General features: G+C 40.2%; 1 protein-coding gene across 1 annotated transcript in view; it reads left to right on the forward strand.

Moving 5' to 3' along the window:
* Positions 1-25,634, forward strand: part of TRDN (triadin) — a 781,460-nt gene that overhangs the window by 556,602 nt on the left and 199,224 nt on the right. Inside the window, exons 58-59 of the mRNA XM_063441781.1 lie at positions 13,611-13,658; positions 15,950-15,995. Of these exons, the coding sequence (XP_063297851.1) occupies positions 13,611-13,658; positions 15,950-15,995 (94 nt within the window). The remainder of the gene's footprint in view (positions 1-13,610; positions 13,659-15,949; positions 15,996-25,634) is intronic.

The raw sequence follows: 25,634 nt of genomic DNA on the forward strand, positions 1-25,634 counted from the left end.
GTGTGAGCTCCCTCAATATCTCACTTTAAGCAGCTATCAACAAGCGAATTTCACCCCACAAGGGGATGACCCAGCAATGTTGCTCCTACCTGACCGACCCGACATGCTTAATAGCGGTCAGCAACTCGACAGAGTCTTACTTACCGGCCGATCTCCCGATCCTGGGATGCCCAGGAGCAGCTACTTCCCGGCAGGAGCTCCGTTACCCCCCCTCGGACCGGTGGGGGTTATCCCGGTCCACCCCTGAGAGGCTGTCTGGAGCTAATGGACGCACAGAGCACAGCCGCCCAGGCTGACATACTCATCTGCGACTCTCCCAATATGGCGGCAGCTGCGTGTCCTCCTGGTACCAGCAAATAATGGCAGGATATTGAGTCTAAGCTGGACAGACTCTTTAATCAATTTTGGAAGCAAATAACAAGCAGGAAGCCCCAACATGCTCCACCACAGCCCCAACAAGCTCCACCTCAGCTAAGCGAAGCAGTCCCCATTAAAATCCACCAACGCAAAATGCGTCGAAGACGGGACCAGAGGCACAAACAGAAATGCAGAGCCTGCCCCACGTCAAGCGATTGTCTCGGGCCTCCACCTTAAGCCACCACAATCCCGCACCGGACGTGAAGCACCACCGGGACAGATCCGACCACCCGACAAAACAAGCTTCCATCATCTCAAGCCGCGAACCCGGAACTCAGCCAGAGACTTGCCTTTGTTGTTCCAGGTATCAGGGACTCCCAGGGTCTGCACCTGGCGCCCAGAAGGGATCGGATGAGCACAAGCAGTAAACAGCAGCCTGCCAAGCATGTCCCACTATAGCCGATCCTCCACACCATGCCTTTGATCACATGAACTGCTCTCTGCACATTAACTAATCGTAAAGTAGCAAGCGTTTAAACATGTAATTATTTCACCTTCTAAAGAGTTTATTGTCGTAGTTCCTTACATGCCTTTACCTTAACCGTTCATGTATTATGTAATTCACTAGTCTCATCTCATGGGGCGACTCACACTTGATTCATAACTAGTGGTGGAGCTGCTGATATAAATACACAGTTGATAACGTACAAGCTACACCCTAAACATGACAGCCATCTTTCACAACAATGTACTGCTATATACTCATACCCTCAGTGCAACTAGCCATGATATACACACGTTCAGCCTAGCATGCTCAAATAAAACACACTTCTGACTAAACAAAAAAAACAAAACAAAAAAAAAAGAATGCAGCTTCCGAATGAATCTAAAATGGATGCTGTCCAGGAGGCGGGAGGGTCTGGGAGGGAGGGTCTGCGGCTGATTGGCTGGAATGTGTCTGCTGACTGTGAGGTACAGGGTCAAAGTTTACTCAATGATGACGAATAGGGGGCGGACCGAACATTGCATATGTTCGCCATCCGTGGCGAACGTGAACAAGCTATGTTCGCCAGGGACTATTCACCAGCGAACTATTCGGGACATCTCTAGCCAGGATAGATGCCTCTGGAATGGGAGGTACGGGTTGAGATGGTACGCATACCAGTGTCTCAGGGGCCAAATAAGCATTCCTGGACAAAAGTGTCTGATGGGCCTGGGCAATCTGGTCCATATGGTGATCCTGTTCTTAAAATCTTGCCTCATAGGAGGCCATTTGCTGTCCTAAACCTACAGGGCCCATGGTCCTATCATAATGTCATGATGTAATACCCCAACACGCAGAGTTTAGGATAGCAAGGGACAAGACTAGGATATAACTTATTACCTTGACTTAGAATGGCCAAACTAAACATCAGACAGAGATAAAGTGTAATCAGAAACGAGACGAGGTCATGGTAACAGAGAGACTGCGAAAACGAGAACAAGCTAGAGTCAGGTAGATGGTAATCAGTCACACAGGCAAACAAGACAGGAAAGGGTTAAAGATAAATTCAGAGTAAAGAACAAAGCCATGGTCAATACCAAAATAAACAAAATAGATCAAGGAACACACTAAAGGGTACTGACACAGAAACCACGATAGGACAAAGTGGATAGGGCTAGGGAAGTTTAAATATCCTTTAACATTTGATTGGCCCACGTCATGCCTATGCCCCCAAAACATTTGTGTGTGGGGGTGCTGGAAGGACGTGGGCCAATGGGAGCCTGAATCAACTTTTGGCTCCCACTGCCCCTTTAAGAGCGAGCTCGTGGCCTGCGTGCTCCTAGTGCCAGGCGGGCCACGTGACCGATCACTGCGGTCAGTGCACGCAGCTAAGTCAGAAGAGGAGATCAAGCCGCATGTGGCTCGTGTGGAGGCAGGAGTGATCCAGCCACACGCGGCTCATGCTTAGGAGCCAGGTCGGTCCCAGGATAAGGTAAATACAGCCACAACCACGTATCCCAATCACACACCTTTCCTAACGTCCTATCCCATTAAAAGCATATTACCGCGTATTTAATAAAACAGATAGACCCCCTACTTCATCCAGGTTACCGATCGATGGTTCGATATTCTGAGCCCTCTTTGATTTACTGTACTCGACTATTTGATTCCCACAAATTTTATATAGCATTTTATGTTTGTTTGAGACCACCTTAAAAATATTGGATATCGCTAAAAATCATGATCACTATATACTTTCTCTACAAACCTCTGAAACGAACCAAACTACTCATCCATCCGCTATACCACTTTATCCCACCTAGAACTAGTGCCCAGTTAAAATACTTGACTCTTACTTATCCATACTCAGTCATGCCACACACATATTACCACTACTCTCACTGAATCCCTCTCACTACGGCTAAATTCATCTTCTACATCAGAACACTACTCCTAAGATTGGGTTGTATCCATGTCTCGGGTCTTTCATTTAGAATAGGGGCAGCTTCGGTCTCCTTCAACACTGACACTCCAGTGCATATTATTAAAAGATTGGGCAGATGGAAATCCACAGTCTACAACCGATATAATCCTCATCCCGAGAAAGAAATGAGGAAAGCTTTTAAAAGTTTGGCTTTGTAAATTTGATCAAAAACGTAGAGAGACACAGCTTCCCGATAAAGGTCACTGTGTGATGTCTACCAGATATCCCAAGAAAGGGGGTAACCCTGATAACTTGAAAAAGAAAAAAGAAAAAATGATCGAGGGTTCTAACACATAGACCCAAGATCATAACTTGGATATCTGTTAAAGAATGGTCAAAGTAAAAATAAAAAATAATAAATAACTTTATTGAATATATACACAACCCTAGCTACTTGCTTGTAAAACAAAAAATAAGTGGAACCCAGAGAGGAGCTATAAGAAGCTCAAAATGTCAAATAGCCGCTGAGCTCTTAAATAATTGCCTGAGGTAAGATAGAGTAAAGCCTGTGGCTAGTCCTCTCTAGAAGGTGGATTCACAGACCTCCCAGTGTGGACAAAACCTTACTTTCCCTCTAGGATATACATTACAGTTGCAAAAAGTCTGCTGGACTATAACAGGATGTATCCAGTGTAAAGCTGTAGCCTAAAAATTGCAACACTTGCAAAAGAAAAAACAGCTGAACTATGTGAAAAGACTTGACTAAATCCTGTTGCACTAATACGGAGGCTCTAAGTGCTACGCCTGGCAGGATCTGACTAGATAATTAAGGAAACCTTGAAGAGAAAACGTTTCTCAATGGAATTCTGCTAAAGTATAACAGGAACTGCAAAAATCTCTGATATTCTAGTGCTCTAGATCCTAAATATAGATTAAGTTGCTGCCTTGCCCTGTAGCTACAAAGTAGAGATGCCCCAAACCAGCAGGAAAACCGCAACTAAAAGGCTATTACAAACGGCTGACAAACCCCCCCATAATGAAAGAAAATGTGCTAAACAAAACGTGCAGAGTGCAAATAAAATGACATAATGCCTAACGCGTTTCGGCGCTGCTAAAGCGCCTTTGTCAAAGGCCGGGTAAACCGTGCAGTCTCCACGGTGTTCTTTTATATATGCTGGGAGAGTTCAACTCTCCAATCGCTATTGGTGGGCGGGTGTTCATTCGCACCAAAGTGAGGCTTGGAACTCACCGTGCGTTACGAGACACTTCCCCTCCAAAACTATCGCCCATTCAGTACCGCCCTTGGCGATGCTCCGCCTATTGGGGTGTATACTTTTCATTATTGCCGATCCTACCTTCCTAGTCTGTATTAACTCCTTGGTGACTGTATGTCCGAAAATGCAGATCCCAAAAGCAGAAAAAACTAATAAATTCTAGGCAGTATTAAAAGACTGCCTTATATTTACTTGAGGTCCTAAGGATTACATACACTACTACACCATCAGGAGTCTATTCAGGTGCAGAGTTGTAGTATACTGAATTATTAATACAAATTGACAGCATTCACTTATATACATTCATGATAAGTCATAATAATGAAACCAAACTATAATTACTGGTCTAAATATTGATGAATGGGGTAAAAGAGAACCCCTCATTCAATCCCTTTGGTGACATGGTATCCAATTTGTTTATCCAGAAGCATTCCCTTCTTCTTTAAAACAAATCAAAATTGCCACCTCTTTTTCCCTTACAGACACGTTCAATGCCTGCAAATTTCATGGCTCTTGGTGAGTCATTGTGGTATTGTCTCATATGTCTAGCTACTGGGGTGTCTCTCAATGATGTTACAGAGTGGACATGCTCCATTACCCTTCTCTTAAAGGGGCGTATGGTCTTCCCCACGTATTTCATACCACAACTGCAGGTTAGGAGATAAACCAAACCTGCAGTGTTGCATTTGAAGAATTGTTTAATGGGGATGTGAATTGTACCTGTGGAGTCGGATAGAGTCTTAGAGTCTTTGGCCATAAAGCAACATGCAACACATCTGCCGCATTTGTATGTGCCCTGTACCGTAAGCCAACTTCCCTTGTTATTATTTTGAGACTTTAAGTGACTCGGGACAAGCATCTCTTTTAGATTTTTTCCCCTCCTGGCCGTAATTGATACTGTGGGGAATACCACATTTTTAAGATGGGAATCTTGAGTGAGAAGGGGCCAAAACCTACCAATGATTTTCTTTGCCACATCCCAACCAGCATCGTATTTGGCTATGCAGCGTATCATTTGTGTGGTGTTTTGTTTCAGGGTGTCATCTAGAAGTTTTTCCCTATCATTTAGCAATGCCTGTTGATAGGCTTGTTTTAAACATCTTCCTGGGTAGCCTCTTTCTTTGAATCTAGCTCTCAGATCCTTTGCTTTTACTTTGAAGTCCTCCAAAGAGGAACAATTCCGTCTAAGCCTTAAGCATTGGCCCACCAGAATACCACGTTTCAAAGCTTTCCCACCTCAACATACTGTTGGTAGATGTGGGTTTCCGATAGAGAGTGGTAATAATTTCACAATTGTCTGATATAAGAAGTGTGCAGTCCAGGAAATTCAAAGAGGGATTACCTATTTCTGAGGTAAATTTGAGGTTGAGAGTATTACTATTGAGAATAGTAATACTAGGAATAGTTCCCTTGTGCCAGTCCATATTATCAATATGTCATCAATATAACGTTTCCATAGGAAAATGCTATCCCTGTATTGTGACAATGCTTCAGAACTTACAACCTCATTTTCCCACCACCCTAGGTGCAGGTTTGCATACGACGGGGCACAAGATGTCCCAGGGCACATACAAATGCGGCAGATGTGTCGCATGTTGCTTTATGGCCAAAGACTCTAAGACTCTATCCGACTCCACAGGTACAATTCACATCCCCATTAAACAATTCTTCAACTGCAACACTGCAGGTTTGGTTTATCTCCTAACCTGCAGTTGTGGTATGAAATACGTGGGGAAGACCATACGCCCCTTTAAGAGAGGGGTAATGGAGCATGTCCACTCTTTAACATCATTGAGAGACACCCCAGTAGCTAGACATATGAGACAATACCACAATGACTCACCAAGAGCCATGAAATTTGCAGGCATTGAACGTGTCTGTAAGGGAAAAAGAGGTGGCAATTTTGATTTGTTTTTAAGAAGAAGGGAATGCTTCTGGATAAACAAATTGGATACCATGTCACCAAAGGGATTGCATGAGGAGTTCTCTTTTACCCCATTCATCAATATTTAGACCAGTAATTATAGTTTGGTTTCATTATTATGACTTATCATGAATGTATATAAGTGACTGCTGTCACTTTGTATTATTAATTCAATATACTACAACTCTGCACATGAATAGACTCCTTTGGTGGTGTTCATAATGGCTAGCCCGGGTATCTATATGAATATGAATATACTTTAACTCAACCAACCCTACGACTAATGTATGTATATATACTTCCTGATGATGTAGTGTATGTAATCCTTAGGATCTCAAGTAAATATAAGGCAGTATTTTAATACTGCCTAGAATTTATTAGTTTTTTCTGCTTTTGGGATCTGCATTTTCGGACATACAGTCACCAAGGAGTTAATACAGACTAGGAAGGTAGGATCGGCAATAATGAAAAGTATACACCCCAATAGGCGGAGCATCGCCAAGGGCGGTACTGAATGGGCGATAGTTTTGGAGGGGAAGTGTCTCGTAACGCACGGTGAGTTCCAAGCCTCACTTTGGTGCGAATGAACACCCGCCCACCAATAGCGATTGGAGAGTTGAACTCTACCGGCATATATAAAAGAACACCGTGGAGACTGCACGGTTTACCCGGCCTTTGACAAAGGCGCTTTAGCAGCGCCGAAACGCGTTAGGCATTATGTCATTTTATTTGCACTCTGCACGTTTTGTTTAGCACATTTTCTTTCATTATGGGGGGGGTTTGTCAGCCGTTTGTAAGAGCCTTTTAGTAGCGGTTTTCCTGCTGGTTAGGGGCATCTCTACTTAGTAGCTACAGGACAAGGCAGCAACTTAATCTATATTTAGGATTTAGAGCACTAGAATATCAGAGATTTTTGCAGTTCCTGTTATACTTTAGCAGTATTCTGTTGAGAAACGTTTTCTCTTCAAGGTTTCCTTAATTATCTAGTCAGATCCTGCCAGGCGTAGCACTTAGAGCCTCCGTATTAGTGCAACAGGATTTAGTCAAGTCTTTTCACATAGTCCAGCTGTTTTTTCTTTTGCAAGTGTTGCAATTTTTAGGCTACAGCTTTACACTGGATACATCCTGTTATAGTCCAGCAGACTTTTTGCAACTGTAATGTATGTCTTAGAGGGAAAGTAAGGTTTTGTCCACTCTGGGAGGTCTGTGAATCCACCTTCTAGAGAGGACTAGCCACAGGCTTTACTCTATCTTACCTCAGGCAATTATTTAAGAGCTCAGCGGCTATTTGACATTTTGAGCTTCTTAAAGCTCCTCTCTGGGTTCCACTTATTTTTTGTTTTACAAGCAAGTAGCTAGGGTTGTGTATATATTCAATAAAGTTATTTATTATTTTTTATTTTTACTTTGACCATTCTTTAACAGATATCCAAGTTATGATCTTGGGTCTATCTTGTTAGAACCCTCGATCATTTTTTCTTTTTTCTTTGTAAATTTGATGCAATAAGTGTGTTTTTCTTTAATACCTTTTCACCCTCTTTGCATGAACCCGATTTACATATATTACTAATGTGTTTCTGAACATATATATTATATTATTCACTTACTCACTCACTGACTCACTCTCTGGGCCAGCCTAAGACATCAAGCTGACTAGGTCCAACATTAAATTACTATGGGGGATAATGTATAATAAACACAGGTTACTGGCTATGGGGGGGATAATGTATAATAAACACAGGTTACTGGCTATGGGAGGGATAATGTATAATAAACACAGGTTACTGGCTATGGGAGGGATAATGTATAATAAACACAGGTTACTGGCTATGGGAGGATAATGTATAATAAACACAGGTTACTGGTTCTGGGAGGGATAATGTATAATAAACACAGGTTACTGGCTATGGGGGGATAATGTATAATAAACACAGGTTACTGGCTATGGGAGGGATAATGTATTATAAACACAGGTTACTGGCTATGGGAGGGATAATGTATAATAAACACAGGTTACTGGCTATGTGGGGATAATGTATAATAAACACAGGTTACTGGCTATGGAGGGATAATGTATAATAAACACAGGTTACTGGCTATGTGAGGATAATGTATAATAAACACAGGTTACTGGCTATGGGGGATAATGTATAATAAACACAGGTTACTGGCTATGGGGAGGATAATGTATAATAAACACAGGTTACTGGCTATGGGAGGATAATGTATAATAAACACAGGTTACTGGTTGTGGGGGGATAATGTATAATAAACACAGGTTACTGGTTATGGGGGAGATAATGTATAATAAGCACAGGTTACTGGCTATGGGAGGATAATGTATAATAAACACAGGTTACTGGCTATGGGGGGGATAATGTATAATAAACACAGGTTACTGGCTATGGGAGGATAATGTATAATAAGCACAGGTTACTGGCTATAGGGGGGATAATGTATAATAAACACAGGTTACTGGCTATGGGAGGATAATGTATAATAAGCACAGGTTACTGGCTATAGGGGATAATGTATAATAAACACAGGTTACTGGTTATGGGAGGATAATGTATAATAAACACAGGTTACTGGCTATGGGAGGATAATGTATAATAAACACAGGTTACTGGTTATGGGAGGATAATGTATAATAAACACAGGTTACTGGCTATGGGAGGATAATGTATAATAAACACAGGTTATTGGCTATGGGGGATAATGTATAATAAACACAGGTTACTGGCTATGGGAGGGATAATGTATAATAAACAGAGGTTACTGGCTATGGGGGATAATGTATAATAAACACAGGTTACTGGCTATGGGAGGGATAATGTATAATAAACACAGGTTACTGGCTATGGGAGGGATAATGTATCATAAACACAGGTTACTGGCTATGGGGGATAATGTATAATAAACACAGGTTACTGGCTATGGAGGGATAATGTATAATAAACACAGGTTACTGGCTATGTGAGGATAAAGTATAATAAACACAGGTTACTGGCTATGGGGGATAATGTATAATAAACACAGGTTACTGGCTATGGGGAGGATAATGTATAATAAACACAGGTTACTGGCTATGGGAGGATAATGTATAATAAACACAGGTTACTGGCTATGGGAGGATAATGTATAATAAACACAGGTTACTGGTTGTGGGGGGATAATGTATAATAAACACAGGTTACTGGCTATGGGGGAGATAGTGTGTAATAAGCACAGGTTACTGGCTATGGGAGGATAATGTATAATAAACACAGGTTACTTGCTATGGGGGGGATAATGTATAATAAACACAGGTTACTGGCTATGGGAGGATAATGTATAATAAGCACAGGTTACTGGCTATAGGGGATAATGTAAATTAAACACAGGTTACTGGCTATGGGAGGATAATGTATAATAAACACAGGTTGGGGGGGCGGGGCCTGACCTTGAAGCAGAGCAGTCGAACGGCGGTGGCATTTATCAACTTAAAACTCACACCAAGCGACTACTGACCTGATGCCAGCTGCTGGAGGCAGGGGGAAAGCAAGCCCTACTTACTGATACCACACATGCAGTCCCTTGAGCCGAAATCACCCAAGCGACCTCTGCGGCCTACAAGCTCTCCCTACAAGCTCTCACGCTCTCCCGCCGTGGCACAGAGAGAAGCTTTCCAGCAGGGATACCCATCCCCCCCCCCTGTGGACCGGCGGGGGTTATCCCGGTCCCCACCGACAAGCACCAAGTTCTCGCCTACACTTTCACTTTGCATGAAGAATCAGGCTCGACGCAAGACAGGCCTCACACACAGGCCACACCACAAATATCGCCTACACATGCAGACCCCGGCGAAGACATGATTGAGTGCTCCCTCCGACGCATAGATGAGGCCTTCCAGCGCTTCTGGGAGAGACTGGAGCAGCGCATGGTACTGCAGTCGCCAGGGTATGTGCGGGAGGTGAGGGAGGACAAGGAGAAAGGGCTGAGCGGGCCTCTCTAGGGCAGACTCCGACCTAGAGCACACGCCACCCAAGCTTCCTGCCTACCTGGGCCGAAGGCCAAATGGGGTATACCCCCACAGCATCGCCCACGACGCCGGAGGACCACGCGCCGCTGGCGACGTTTAACTATCGGAGCCCTCCGCAGCGCCCATAAAGGGGAAGACCCGGCTGCACTGCATACCCAAGTCTGTTGCACACAGATGCGGACCTTCCAAAAGGCCTGGGGCTGAAGCGGGGTCCGTCGCGGCCCACGCAACACTGCCTCCTTCAGCAGAGCCGCAGGGGCCTCTGGGCACCTCTCCGACCGGAGCACACAGCTTCAACTTTCCTCAAGCCTGAGCGGCCTACAGAATGACCAAGCGACTGCATCACAGCTGCCAACCACGGGAATCGGATGATACTGAAACTACTCCTGTGCCCTGGGGTCAGCTCAGGAGGCGACAGCGGACACACACCCACACCCCATAGAACATCTGATTAAGAACTTGCCTCAAGTTCCAGTTGGAATATAACCCCCGGTTTCCGAGCATCGGAGTGGAGTGACAGGTTTACGCTGAACCCGGGACTGATCAATCTGCCAGCCGTAAATGTAAAAATGCCGCTAAAACCTCTATATTCTATAATTTTCTAGGCAACCGACCTTTCCTGCTGTGTTTGCTGAAGGGGGAAGCAGGACTTAACAAGACTATGCAGCGTAACAAGGGTTCTGCCGGTGGGCATCAATGTGGTAGACCAATATCCTCGTTATATGTATGCTTAGATAACCAGCTGGGTTTATTAACCACTGCTCCCATGTATGCTTTCTAGCTTTACTTTTGTTTTGTGCCCTGATCCTACCGCAGAGCACACAGTATTTCTTGGCTCAGCCTGTGGTCAACTCGGCATGTCTCTGCCGTGTGAGAGTATCACATGTGTTAGACAGAGGCTTATGTACCTTATTTACGCTCTAATACTACAGATCCTAACCACATTAACCTGTTTAAATACCTAGCATAGTATACCCTCGGTACCCGTAGTGCTACCAGACCAGCTTAAGTCATAATGCGACAATTGCACCCAACAGCTATGAATGTGTTAAAAATATACTTAATCTACTGTATAAGCAAGCCCTCAGATCCGCTTATGGGCAGCAGACCCAATTGAGCCTTGATTTTTCTATATGTTTTTATATCCTGCCATTTATTTATGCATTTTTCTTCTCTCTGCTCGGCCTGCTATATATACTTATAGTGTCACAGACATGGTTAACCCACGTATACCTAGAATGTTTATTTCCTTAGCATGTAACCTAAGTCAACCAGAACCACATATATGTTCTCTAATGTCTTCCCCAAACTACAAACTAGCAATTAACGGCTGGACGGGCAGTTTATCAGATCTAAATGTGCCAGTACTCCATAGCTAATCTAGTAATGTTAAATGCTGACTACCCAGTCTTAATTCTACTCAGAAAGGATAGATGCTGGGCCCAACTTGTCTACCTAACCAGGCATAACTGAACTGAAGCCATAGAACGTTACCCTAGGCTTGCAATTGTTACTGAGACAAACCTAATAATATGCTCTCTATGCTATAGCTAAAGTTGAAAAAGGCTGTCCCTCACTGGTGTGGCACTGAAAACCTGCTGTGTTTCTTCCTATACACGATTAGTTAATTGATGTATGGCGCTCCCTAGATGTATACACGTAGTCTAACCTTTACATGTATTCTTTAATCTAGAAACTGCTGTACTGTAAACCATGTTAATATATTATGTCTATGATAGCATTGCAACAGCAGAATTGAAAGCTGAACGTTGGTCAATCTCATTGTACTCTAGTTTATGCAGCCTTGTATGTCCCAGCACTCATTATACTAAGCAACCTTAACTCTTTCACATGCCATATTACATGGCAGTATATATTCATCGATGTTAAGCCTCTTATATTGTTTGTATTCAAAAATGTGCAAGCACTCATGCCACTGCTGAATCTATATGAATATATGTGTACGCTGTTGTGGCGTTTAAAATGTCATGTACCTACCTGCACAACAAAAATAAAGAATTTAAAAAAAAATAAAAAAAAATAAACACAGGTTACTGGCTATGGAGGATAATGTATAATAAACACAGGTTACTGGCTATGGGGGGATAATGTATAATAAACACAGGTAACTGGCTATGGGGGATAATGTATAATAAACACAGGTTACTGGCTATAGAGGGATAATGTATAATGAACACAGGTTACTGGCTATGGGGGGATAATGTATAATGAACACAGGTTACTGGCTATGGGGGGATAATGTATAATAAACACAGGTTACTGGCTATGGAGGATAATGTATAATAAACACAAAAAAAAGATTATACATAAAAAAAAGAATGCAGCTTCAGAATTAATCTAAATTGTATGCTGTCTAGGAGGTGGGAGGGTCTGGGAGGGAGGGTCTGCTGCTGATTGGCTGGAATGTGTCTGCTGACTGTGAGGTACAGGGTCAAAGTTTACTCAATTATGCCGAATAAGGGGCAGACCGAACATTGCATATGTTTGCCGTCCGTGGCGAACGCGAACACGCTATGTTCGCCAGGAACTATTCGCCAGGGAACCGTTCGGGACATCACTAGTCATCGAGTTAAAGGCACTTACTCTACCTACTCCTATATCAATTATGGTATATCATGGAATGTAATATGTTCCACAGAGACTCCAGTGAAGAAGCATGAAGCTGAACCAACAAAAACAGGTAATTACGCCAAATGTTTTTTTTTATTTTTGTAGAGATGTTAAAGCCTAATGATGTAAATTAACATGTAGGTCATCGAGGTAGAGGCACTTACTCTACTTACTCCTATATCAATTATGGTATATCATGGAATGTAATATCTTCCACAGAGACTCCAGTGAAGAAGCACAAAGCTGAACCAACAAAAACAAAAACAGGTAATTACGCTAAATGTTTTTTAATTTTTGTAGAGATGTTAAGACCTAATGATGTAAAATAACATGGATGTCATCGAGTTAGAGGCACTTACTCTACCTACTCCCATATCAATTATGGTATATCATGGAATGTAATATGTTCCACAGAGACTCCAGTGAAGAAGCATGAAGCTGAACCAACAAAAACAGGTAATTACGCCAAATGTTTTTTTTTATTTTTGTAGAGATGTTAAAGCCTAATGATGTAAATTAACATGTAGGTCATCGAGGTAGAGGCACTTACTCTACTTACTCCTATATCAATTATGGTATATCATGGAATGTAATATCTTCCACAGAGACTCCAGTGAAGAAGCACAAAGCTGAACCAACAAAAACAAAAACAGGTAATTACGCTAAATGTTTTTTAATTTTTGTAGAGATGTTAAGACCTAATGATGTAAAATAACATGGATGTCATCGAGTTAGAGGCACTTGACTTACCTACTCCTATATCAATTATGGTATATCATGGAATGTAATATGTTCCACAGAGACTCCAGTGAAGAAGCATGAAGCTGAACCAACAAAAACAAAAACAGGTAATTACGCTAAATGTTTTTTAATTTTTGTAGAGAAGTTAAAACCTAATGATGTGAAATAACATGTAGGTCGTCGAGGTAGAGGCACTTACTCTACCGACTCCTGTATCAATTATGGTATATCATGGAATGTAGTATCTTCCACAGAGACTCCAGTGAAGAAGCAGGAAGCTGAACCAACAAAAACAAAAACAGGTAATAACGCTAAATGTTTTTTTAATTTTTGTAGAGATGTTAAGATCTAATGATGTAAAATAACATGTAGGTCATTGAGGTAGAGGCACTTACTCTACCTACTCCCATATCGATTATGGTATATCAGGTATATCATGGAATGTAATATCTTCCACAGAGACTCCAGTGAAGAAGCACGAAGTTGAATCAACAAAAACAAAAACAGGTAATTACGCTAAATGTTTTTTTCATTTTTGTAGAGATGTTAAGACCTAATGATGTCAAATAACATGTAGGTCATCAAGTTAGAGGCACTTACTCTACCTACTCCCATATTAATTATGGTATATCATGGAATGTAATATGTTCCACAGAGACTCCAGTGAAGAAGCATGAAGATGAACCAACAAAAACAAAAACAGGTAATTACGCTTAATGTTTTTTAATTTTTGTAGAGAAGTTAAAACCTAATGATGTGAAATAACATTTAGGTCGTCGAGGTAGAGACACTTACTCTACCGACTCCTGTATCAATTATGGTATATCATGGAATGTAGTATCTTCCACAGAGACTCCAGTGAAGAAGCACGAAGCTGAACCAACAAAAACAAAAACAGGTAATTACGCTAAATGTTTTTTCATTTTTGTAGAGATGTTAAGACCTAATGATGTCAAATAACATGTAGGTCATCAAGTTAGAGGCACTTACTCTACCTACTCCCATATTAATTATGGTATATCATGGAATGTAATATGTTCCACAGAGACTCCAGTGAAGAAGCATGAAGCTGAACCAACAAAAACAAAAACAGGTAATTACGCTAAATGCTTTTTAATTTTTGTAGAGATGTTAAGACCTAATGATGTAAAATAACATGTAGGTCATCGAGTTAGAGGCACTTACACTACCTTCTCCCATATCAATTATGGTATATCATGGAATGCAATATCTTCCACAGAGACTCCAGTGAAGAAGCACGAAGCTGAACCAACAAAAACAGGTAATTAAGCTAAATGTTTTTTACATTTGTAGAGATGTTAAGACCTAATGATGTAAAAGAACATGTAGGTCATTGAGGTAGAGGCACTTACTCTACCTACTCCTATATCAATTATGGTATATCATGGAATGCAATATCTTCCACAGAGACTCCAGTGAAGAAGCATGAAGCTGAACCAACAAAAACAAAAACAGGTAATAACGCTAAATGTTTTTTTAATTTTTGTAGAGATGTTAAGATCTAATGATGTAAAATAACATGTAGGTCATTGAGGTAGAGGCACTTACTCTACCTACTCCCATATCAATTATGGTATATCATGGAATGTAATATCTTCCACAGAGACTCCAGTGAAGAAGCACGAAGTTGAATCAACAAAACCAAAAACAGGTAATTACGCTAAATGTTTTTTCATTTTTGTAGAGATGTTAAGACTTAATGATGTCAAATAACATGTAGGTCATCAAGTTAGAGGCACTTACTCTACCTACTCCCATATTAATTATGGTATATCATGGAATGTAATATGTTCCACAGAGACTCCAGTGAAGAAGCATGAAGCTGAACCAACAAAAACAAAAACAGGTAATTACGCTTAATGTTTTTAAATTTTTGTAGAGAAGTTAAAACCTAATGATGTGAAATAACATTTAGGTCGTCGAGGTAGAGACACTTACTCTACCGACTCCTGTATCAATTATGGTATATCATGGAATGTAGTATCTTCCACAGAGACTCCAGTGAAGAAGCACGAAGCTGAACCAACAAAAACAAAAACAGGTAATTACGCTAAATGCTTTTTAATTTTTGTAGAGATGTTAAGACCTAATGATGTAAAATAACATGTAGGTCATCGAGTTAGAGGCACTTACACTACCTCCTCCCATATCAATTATGGTATATCATGGAATGCAATATCTTCCACAGAGACTCCAGTGAAGAAGCACGAAGCTGAACCAACAAAAACAGGTAATTAAGCTAAATGTTTTTTTAAATTTGTAGAGATGTTAAGACCTAATGATGTAAAATAACATGTAGGTCATTGAGGTAGAGGCACTTACTCTACCTACTCCTATATCAATTATGGTATATCATGGAATGCAATATCTTCCACAGAGACTCCAGTGAAGAAGCACGAAGCTGAACCAACAAAAACAAAAACAGGTAATTAGGCTAAATGTTTTTTAATTTTTGTAGAGATGTTAAAACCTAATGATGTAAAATAACATGTATGTCATCAAGTTAGAGGCACTTACTCTACCTATTCCCATATCAATTATGGTATATCATGGAATGTAATATGTTCCACAGAGACTCAAGTGAATAAGCACGAAGCTGAACCAACAAAAACAAAAACAGATAATTAGGCTAAATGTTTTTTTAATTTTTGTAGAGATGTTAAAACCTAATGATGTAAAATAACATGTAGGTCATTGAGGTAGAGGCACTTACTCTACCTACTCCCATATCAATTATGGTATATAATGGAATGTAATATCTCCCACAGAGACTCCAGTGAAGAAGCACGAAGTTGAATCAACAAAAACAAAAACAGGTAATTACGCTAAATGATTTTTCATTTTTGTAGAGATGTTAAGACCTAATGATGTCAAATAACATGTAGGTCATCAAGTTAGAGGCACTTACTCTACCTACTCCCATATTAATTATGGTATATCATGGAATGTAATATGTTCCATAGAGACTCCAGTGAAGAAGCATGAAGCTGAACCAACAAAAACAAAAACAGGTAATTACGCTAAATGTTTTTTAATTTTTGTAGAGAAGTTAAAACCTAATGATGTGAAATAACATGTAGGTCGTCGAGGTAGAGGCACTTACTCTACCTACTCCCATATCAATTATGGTACATCATGGAATGTAATATGTTCCACAGAGACTCCAGTGAAGAAGCACGAAGCTGAACCAACAAAAACATGTAATTAAGCTAAATGCTTTATAAATTTGTAGAGATGTTAAGACCTAATGATGTAAAATAACATGTAGGTCATTGAGGTAGAGGCACTTACTCTACCTACTCCTATATCAATTATGGTATATCATGGAATGCAATATCTTCCACAGAGACTCCAGTGAAGAAGCACGAAGCTGAACCAACAAAAACAAAAACAGTTAATTAGGCTAAATGTTTTTTTAATTTTTGTAGAGATGTTAAAACCTAATGATGTAAAATAACATGTAGGTCATCGAGTTAGAGGCACTTACTCTACCTACTCGAATATCAATTATGGTATATCATGGAATGTAATATGTTCCACAGAGACTCCAGTGAAGAATCAGGAAGCTGAACCAACAAAAACAAAAACAGGTAATAACGCTACATGTTTTTTAATTTTGTATAGATGTTAAGATCTAATGATGTAAAATAACATGTAGGTCATCGAGTTAGAGGCACTTACTCTACCTACTCCCATATCAATTATGGTATATCATGGAATGTAATATGTTCCACAGAGACTCCAGTGAAGAAGCATGAAGCTGAACCAACAAAAACAAAAACAGGTAATTACGCTAAATGTTTTTTAATTTTTGTAGAGAAGTTAAAACCTAATGATGTGAAATAACATGTAGGTCGTCGAGGTAGAGGCACTTACTCTACCTACTCCCATATCAATTATGGTACATCATGGAATGTAATATGTTCCACAGAGACTCCAGTGAAGAAACACGAAGCTGAACCAACAAAAACAGGTAATTAAGCTAAATGTTTTTTTAAATTTGTAGAGATGTTAAGACCTAATGATGTAAAATAACATGTAGGTCATTGAGGTAGAGGCACTTACTCTACCTACTCCTATATCAATTATGGTATATCATGGAATGCAATATCTTCCACAGAGACTCCAGTGAAGAAGCACGAAGCTGAACCAACAAAAACAAAAACAGTTAATTAGGCTAAATGTTTTTAAATTTTTGTAAAGATGTTAAAACCTAATGATGTAAAATAACATGTAGGTCATCGAGTTAGAGGCACTTACTCTACCTACTCGAATATCAATTATGGTATATCATGGAATGTAATATGTTCCACAGAGACTCCAGTGAAGAAGCAGGAAGCTGAACCAACAAAAACAAAAACAGGTAATACCGCTACATGTTTTTAAATTTTTGTATAGATGTTAAGATCTAATGATGTAAAATAACATGTAGGTCATCTAGTTAGAGGCACTTACTCTACCTACTCCCATATCAATTATGGTATATCATGGAATGTAATATGTTCCACTGAGACTCCAGTGAAGAAGCATGAAGCTGAACCGACAAAAACAAAAACAGGTAATTACGCTATATGTTTTTTCATTTTTGTAGAGATGTTAAAACCTAATGATGTAAAATAACATGTAGGTCATTGAGGTAGAGGCACTTACTCTACCTATTTCTATATCAATTATGGTATATCATGGAATGCAATATCTTCCACAGAGACTCCAGTGAAGAAGCACGAAGCTGAACCAACAAAAACAGGTAATTAAGCTAAATGTTTTTTAAATTTGTAGAGATGTTAAGACCTAATGATGTAAAATAACATGTAGGTCATTGAGGTAGAGGCACTTACTCTACCTACTCCTATATCAATTATGGTATATCATGGAATGCAATATCTTCCACAGAGACTCCAGTGAAGAAGCACGAAGCTGAACCAACAAAAACAAAAACAGGTAATTAGGCTAAATGTTTTTTAATTTTTGTAGAGATGTTAAAACCTAATGATGTAAAATAACATGTAGGTCATCGAGTTAGAGGCACTTACTCTACCTACTCGAATATCAATCATGGTATATCATGGAATGTAATATGTTCCACAGAGACTCCAGTGAAGAAGCATGAAGCTGAACCAACAAAAACAAAAACAGGTAATAACGCTACATGTTTTTTAATTTTTGTATAGTTGTTAAGATCTAATGATGTAAAATAACATGTAGGTCATCGAGTTAGAGGCACTTACTCTACCTACTCCCATATCAATTATGGTATATCATGGAATGTAATATGTTCCACAGAGACTCCAGTGAAGAAGCATGAAGCTGAACCAACAAAAACAAAAACAGGTAATTACGCTAAATGTTTTTTAATTTTTGTAGAGAAGTTAAAACCTAATGATGGGAAATAACATGTAGGTCGTCGAGGTAGAGGCACTTACTCTACCTACTCCCATATCAATTATGGTACATCATGGAATGTAATATGTTCCACAGAGACTCCAGTGAAGAAGCACGAAGCTGAACCAACAAAAACAGGTAATTAAGCTAAATGTTTTTTAAATTTGTAGAGATGTTAAGACCTAATGATGTAAAATAACATGTAGGTCATTGAGGTAGAGGCACTTACTCTACCTACTCCTATATCAATTATGGTATATCATGGAATGCAATATCTTCCACAGAGACTCCAGTGAAGAAGCACGAAGCTGAATCAACAAAAACAAAAACAGTTAATTAGGCTAAATGTTTTTACATTTTTGTAGAGATGTTAAAACCTAATGATGTAAAATAACATGTAGGTCATCGAGTTAGAGGCACTTACTCTACCTACTCGAATATCAATTATGGTATATCATGGAATGTAATATGTTCCACAGAGACTCCAGTGAAGAAGCAGGAAGCTGAACCAACAAAAACAAAAACAGGTAATAACGCTACATGTTTTTTAATTTTTGTATAGATGTTAAGATCTAATGATGTAAAATAACATGTAGGTCATCGAGTTAGAGGCACTTACTCTACCTACTCCCATATCAATTATGGTATATCATGGAATGTAATATGTTCCACAGAGACTCCAGTGAAGAAGCATGAAGCTGAACCAACAAAAACAAAAACAGGTAATTACGCTATATGTTTTTTCATTTTTGTAGAGATGTTAAAACCTAATAATGTAAAATAACATGTAGGTCATTGAGGTAGAGGCACTTACTCTACCTACTTCTATATCAATTATGGTATATCATGGAATGCAATATCTTCCACAGAGACTCCAGTGAAGAAGCACGAAGCTGAACCAACAAAAACAGGTAATTAAGCTAAATGTTTTATAAATTTGTAGAGATGTTAAGACCTAATGATGTTAAATAACATGTAGGTCATCGAGTTAGAGGCACTTACTCTATCTATTCCCATATCAATTATGGTATACATGGAATGCAATATCTTCCACAGAGACTCCAGTGAAGAAGCACGAAGCTGAACCAACAAAAACAAAAACAGTTAATTAGGCTAAATGTTTTTTTAATTTTTGTAGAGATGTTAAAACCTAATGATGTAAAATAACATGTAGGTCATCGAGTTAGAGGCACTTACTCTACCTACTCGAATATCAAGTATGGTATATTATGGAATGTAATATGTTCCACAGAGACTCCAGTGAAGAAGCATGAAGCTGAACCAACAAGAACAAAAACAGGTAATAACGCTGCATGTTTTTTTTAATTTTTGTATAGTTGTTAAGATCTAATGATGTAAAATAACATGTAGGTCATCGAGTTAGAGGCACTTACTCTACCTACTCCCATATCAATTATGGTATATCATGGAATGTAATATGTTCCACAGAGACTCCAGTGAAGAAGCATGAAGCTGAACCAACAAAAACAAAAACAGGTAATTATGCTAAATGTTTTTTAATTTTTGTAGAGAAGTTAAAACCTAATGATGGGAAATAACATGTAGGTCGTCGAGGTAGAGGCACTTACTCTACCTACTCCCATATCAATTATGGTACATCATGGAATGTAATATGTTCCACAGAGACTCCAGTGAAGAAGCACGAAGCTGAACCAACAAAAACAGGTAATTAAGCTAAATGTTTTTTAAATTTGTAGAGATGTTAAGACCTAATGATGTAAAATAACATGTAGGTCATTGAGGTAGAGGCACTTACTCTACCTACTCCTATATCAATTATGGTATATCATGGAATGCAATATCTTCCACAGAGACTCCAGTGAAGAAGCACGAAGCTGAATCAACAAAAACAAAAACAGTTAATTAGGCTAAATGTTTTTACATTTTTGTAGAGATGTTAAAACCTAATGATGTAAAATAACATGTAGGTCATCGAGTTAGAGGCACTTACTCTACCTACTCGAATATCAATTATGGTATATCATGGAATGTAATATGTTCCACAGAGACTCCAGTGAAGAAGCAGGAAGCTGAACCAACAAAAACAAAAACAGGTAATAACGCTACATGTTTTTTAATTTTTGTATAGATGTTAAGATCTAATGATGTAAAATAACATGTAGGTCATCGAGTTAGAGGCACTTACTCTACCTACTCCCATATCAATTATGGTATATCATGGAATGTAATATGTTCCACAGAGACTCCAGTGAAGAAGCATGAAGCTGAACCAACAAAAACAAAAACAGGTAATTACGCTATATGTTTTTTCATTTTTGTAGAGATGTTAAAACCTAATAATGTAAAATAACATGTAGGTCATTGAGGTAGAGGCACTTACTCTACCTACTTCTATATCAATTATGGTATATCATGGAATGCAATATCTTCCACAGAGACTCCAGTGAAGAAGCACGAAGCTGAACCAACAAAAACAGGTAATTAAGCTAAATGTTTTATAAATTTGTAGAGATGTTAAGACCTAATGATGTTAAATAACATGTAGGTCATCGAGTTAGAGGCACTTACTCTATCTATTCCCATATCAATTATGGTATACATGGAATGCAATATCTTCCACAGAGACTCCAGTGAAGAAGCACGAAGCTGAACCAACAAAAACAAAAACAGTTAATTAGGCTAAATGTTTTTTTAATTTTTGTAGAGATGTTAAAACCTAATGATGTAAAATAACATGTAGGTCATCGAGTTAGAGGCACTTACTCTACCTACTCGAATATCAAGTATGGTATATTATGGAATGTAATATGTTCCACAGAGACTCCAGTGAAGAAGCATGAAGCTGAACCAACAAGAACAAAAACAGGTAATAACGCTGCATGTTTTTTAATTTTTGTATAGATGTTAAGATCTAATGATGTAAAATAACATGTAGGTCATCGTGTTAGAGGCACTTACTCTACCTACTCCCATTTCAATTATGGTATATCATGGAATGTAATATGTTCCACAGAGACTCCAGTGAAGAAGCATGAAGCTGAACCAACAAAAACAAAAACAGGTAATTATGCTAAATGTTTTTTAATTTTTGTAGAGATGTTAAAACCTAATGATGTAAAATAACATGTAGGTCACTGAGGTAGAGGCACTTACTCTACCTACTCCTATATCAATTATGGTATATCATGGAATGCAATATCTTCCACAGAGTCTCCAGTGAAGAAGCACGAAGCTGAATCAACAAAAACAAAAACAGGTAATTACGCTAAATGTTTTTTTTATTTTTGTAGAGATGTTAAGACCTAATGATGTTAAATAACATGTAGGTCATCGAGTTAGAGGCACTTACTCTATCTATTCCCATATCAATTATGGTATATCATGGAATGTAATATGTTCCACAGAGACTCCAGTGAAGAAGCATGAAGCTGAACCAGCAAAAACAAAAACAGATAATTACGCTAAATGTTTTTTTAAATTTGTAGAGATGTTAAGACCTAATGATGTAAAATAACATGTAGGTCATCGAGTTAGAGGCACTTACTCTACCTACTCCCATATCAATTATGGTATATCATGGAATGTAATATGTTCCACAGAGACTCCAGTGAAGAAGCATGAAGCTGAACCAACAAAAACAAAAACAGGTAATTACGCTATATGTTTTTTTTATTTTTGTAGAGATGTTAAGACCTAATGATGTAAAATAACATGTAGGTCATTGAGGTAGAGGCACTTACTCTACCTACTCCCATATCAATTATGGTATATCATGGAATGTAATATGTTCCACAGAGACTCCAGTGAAGAAGCACGAAGCTGAACCAACAAAAACAAAAACAGGTAATTACTCTAAATGTTTTTTCATTTTTGTAGAGATGTTAAGACCTAATGATGTAAAATAACTAGTGATGTCGCGAACCCAAAATTTTCGGTTCGCGAACGGCGAACGGGAACTTCCGCAAACGTTTGCGAACTGTGCGAACCGCCATTGACTTCAATGGGCAGGCAAATTTTAAAACCCACAGGGACTCTTTCTGGCCACAAAAGTGATGGAAAAGTTGTTTCAAGGGGACTAACACCTTGACTGTGGCTTGCCGGAGGGGGATCCATGGCAAAGCTCCCATGGAAAATTACACAGTTGATGGAGAGTCTGGTTTTAATCCATAAAGGGCAGAAATCACCTAACATTCCTAAATCGCAAGGAATATGGATTGACACCTGACATATGACATATTGACACCTTGACATATGGATTGACACCTGTCCTCAGAGCCCCTGATGCACATGGACACAGAGCAGAATAGGGACTGTTCCCCTTACATAGGGTCACTTGGCAGGTATGGATTGACACCGGTCCTCAAAGCCCCTGATACACACTGACACAGAGCAGAATAGAGACTGTTCCCTGTCCTCAGAGACCATGATACACACTGACACAGAGCAGAATAGAGACTGTTCCCCCTACATAGGGTCACTTGGCAGATATGCATTGACACCTGTCCTCAAAGCCCCTGATACACACTGACACAGGGCAGAATAGAGACTGTTCCCCGTCCTCAGAGACCATGATGCACACTGACAAAGAGCAGAATAGAGACTGTTCCCCGTCCTCAAAGCCCCTGATACACACTGACACAGAGCAGAATAGAGACTGTTCCCCATCCTCAAAGCCCCTGATACACACTGACACAGAGCAGAATAGGGACTGTTCCCCCTACATATTGTCACTTGGCAGATCTGGATTGACACCTGTCCTCAGAGACCCTGATACCCACTGACTCAGAGCAGAATGGGAAATATTCACTAAATGCCAAACATTATTATACAGGGGAATATTCAGTAAATAAGGATAAGGTGGGGGACCTACTGCCCTCCCCCCCAGCCCCCACCCCTGCGCGGTGGGGGGCATAAATCACAATGGGGGGGACCTACTGTCCTCCCCCCCGCCTCCACCCGAGAGCGGTGGGTGGGGGCCATACAAATAATGAGGGGGGGGGATCTACTGTATGATGTTGTATCGATCAGGTAGTGTAAGGGTTACGCCCGCTTCACAGTGACGGACCAAACTCCCCGTTTAATGGTATCGCAAACAACCGCAAACAGTCCATTTGCACAAGGTTGGATACCAAGCTAGCCATGTCCCGTTCCTTGTCCTCACTGATGTCATTGAAGGTCTCTTCCTCCACCCAGCCACATACAACACCAAGGGTCCCCGAACGTTGACAACAAGCCCCCTGGGACGCCTGCTGTGTTTGGTCTTCCACCTCCTCAAAGCCACCTTCCTCCTCTGACTCCTCTTCTTCAGACTCCTCTCTCTGCGTGGCCTCTCTCTGCGTTATTATAAGATGTGTTAAGTAGTACTATTCTTATCAGTTTAATACCTGTTGCGTCTCCTATCAGTGGATGTGTATATGGCAGCGATTTTTGGAACAGGGAGATGGAAAAAGATGCTTGGTCGGTCCTCCTACTTCAAATTTGGGGCACTGCGCGTGCAATCTAATGTGCCACCAGATAGGAGTGGTGTGTTAAGTAGTACTATTCTTATCAGTTTAATACCTGTTGCGTCTCCTATCAGTGGACGTGTATATGGCAGCGATTTTAGGAACCGCACACCTGGGACCCGAGCAAGGTCACCTCGTTCAACAGGCTACAACATTTGTCCCTGGAAACCTAGCCTGGACATCATGCACAACTTGAATGGAAAACGGGACTAACAGGTCAACCCTGCTTACGGAGGCTCTCAGGTCATTGATCATGTCAAGAGGAGGGGAACAACTTCAAAAAAAGATTACTGGCAAATTCTTAAAAAAAAAAAGGGAAACTGCTGCTGCCGAAAATTCCAATACCTGACTAGAACGCTACAGATCCCCTTACCCAATGCGTACTTGCGACGTCTACAAAGGACTCTCACTAGCTTCGTGTGGGCACACAAAAAAATCAGGGTAGCCACTAGCATACTCACCAAACCCCTAGAGCAGGGAGGGCTAGGACTACCAGAGGTGAGAACCTACTATAGGGCAGCGCTGATGACCACCGCCCTGCAGGCACACACAGCCCACAACATACCACAATGGGTGGACATGGAATCAACGTGGGCTTGCCCCAAGGGCCTTAGGTACTTATTCTGGGTTCCACATAGACATCGCCCTAAACTACCAGACACACCGGCCACTACTGCAATCCTGCTGAAAACCTGGGATACGATTAAACCACAATTAGGTTATACAGATAAATGGGCGCTGGCCACACCACTATACTGCATACACATGATGAATCCCACATTTGACCATCAACTATGGACCGAGCGACGATGCACGTTGGTTAGACACCTCTATAATCAAGGACAGCTGAGACAATTCCCCGACCTGCAACAGAGTTACGATTTGCCACAAAGAGCGATATTCTCCTAACTACAACTAAAGGGAGCACTGACAAACTCCACTATCCTGACAACTCTGACCCACACGCGTTGTATAGAGAAAGCATGCAAATCTAGAACAATGCCCAAGAAACCGCTTTCACTCATGTATGCAATTCTAAATAATCCTACCCAACAGCCACCACCGCAGCTAGACAAATTCATAGAGGCATGGCATAAGGATTTGAGTACAGTCTTCTCAGAAGAACAATGGAACCAAGCCTTCATAGCCCATAAAGGTAGATCCAGATGCGCATCCCACCTAGAGCTAATGCGCAAGATACAATATAGGTGGTACTTGGTACCGACTAGACTAGCGACCATATATCCCAACACCTCGAGACTTTGCTGGAGATGTTTAATAGAGTAGGGCACAATGCTCCACATCTGCTGGGCCTGCTCGGCCATCAGAGGATACTGGAAGGCAGTTGAGGGGGTGATACAAGGGGCACTGGTCACGAGAACCAACCTG

Source organism: Pelobates fuscus, chromosome 2 (assembly GCF_036172605.1).
Source record: "Pelobates fuscus isolate aPelFus1 chromosome 2, aPelFus1.pri, whole genome shotgun sequence".
Classification (NCBI taxonomy): Eukaryota; Metazoa; Chordata; class Amphibia; order Anura; family Pelobatidae; genus Pelobates; species Pelobates fuscus.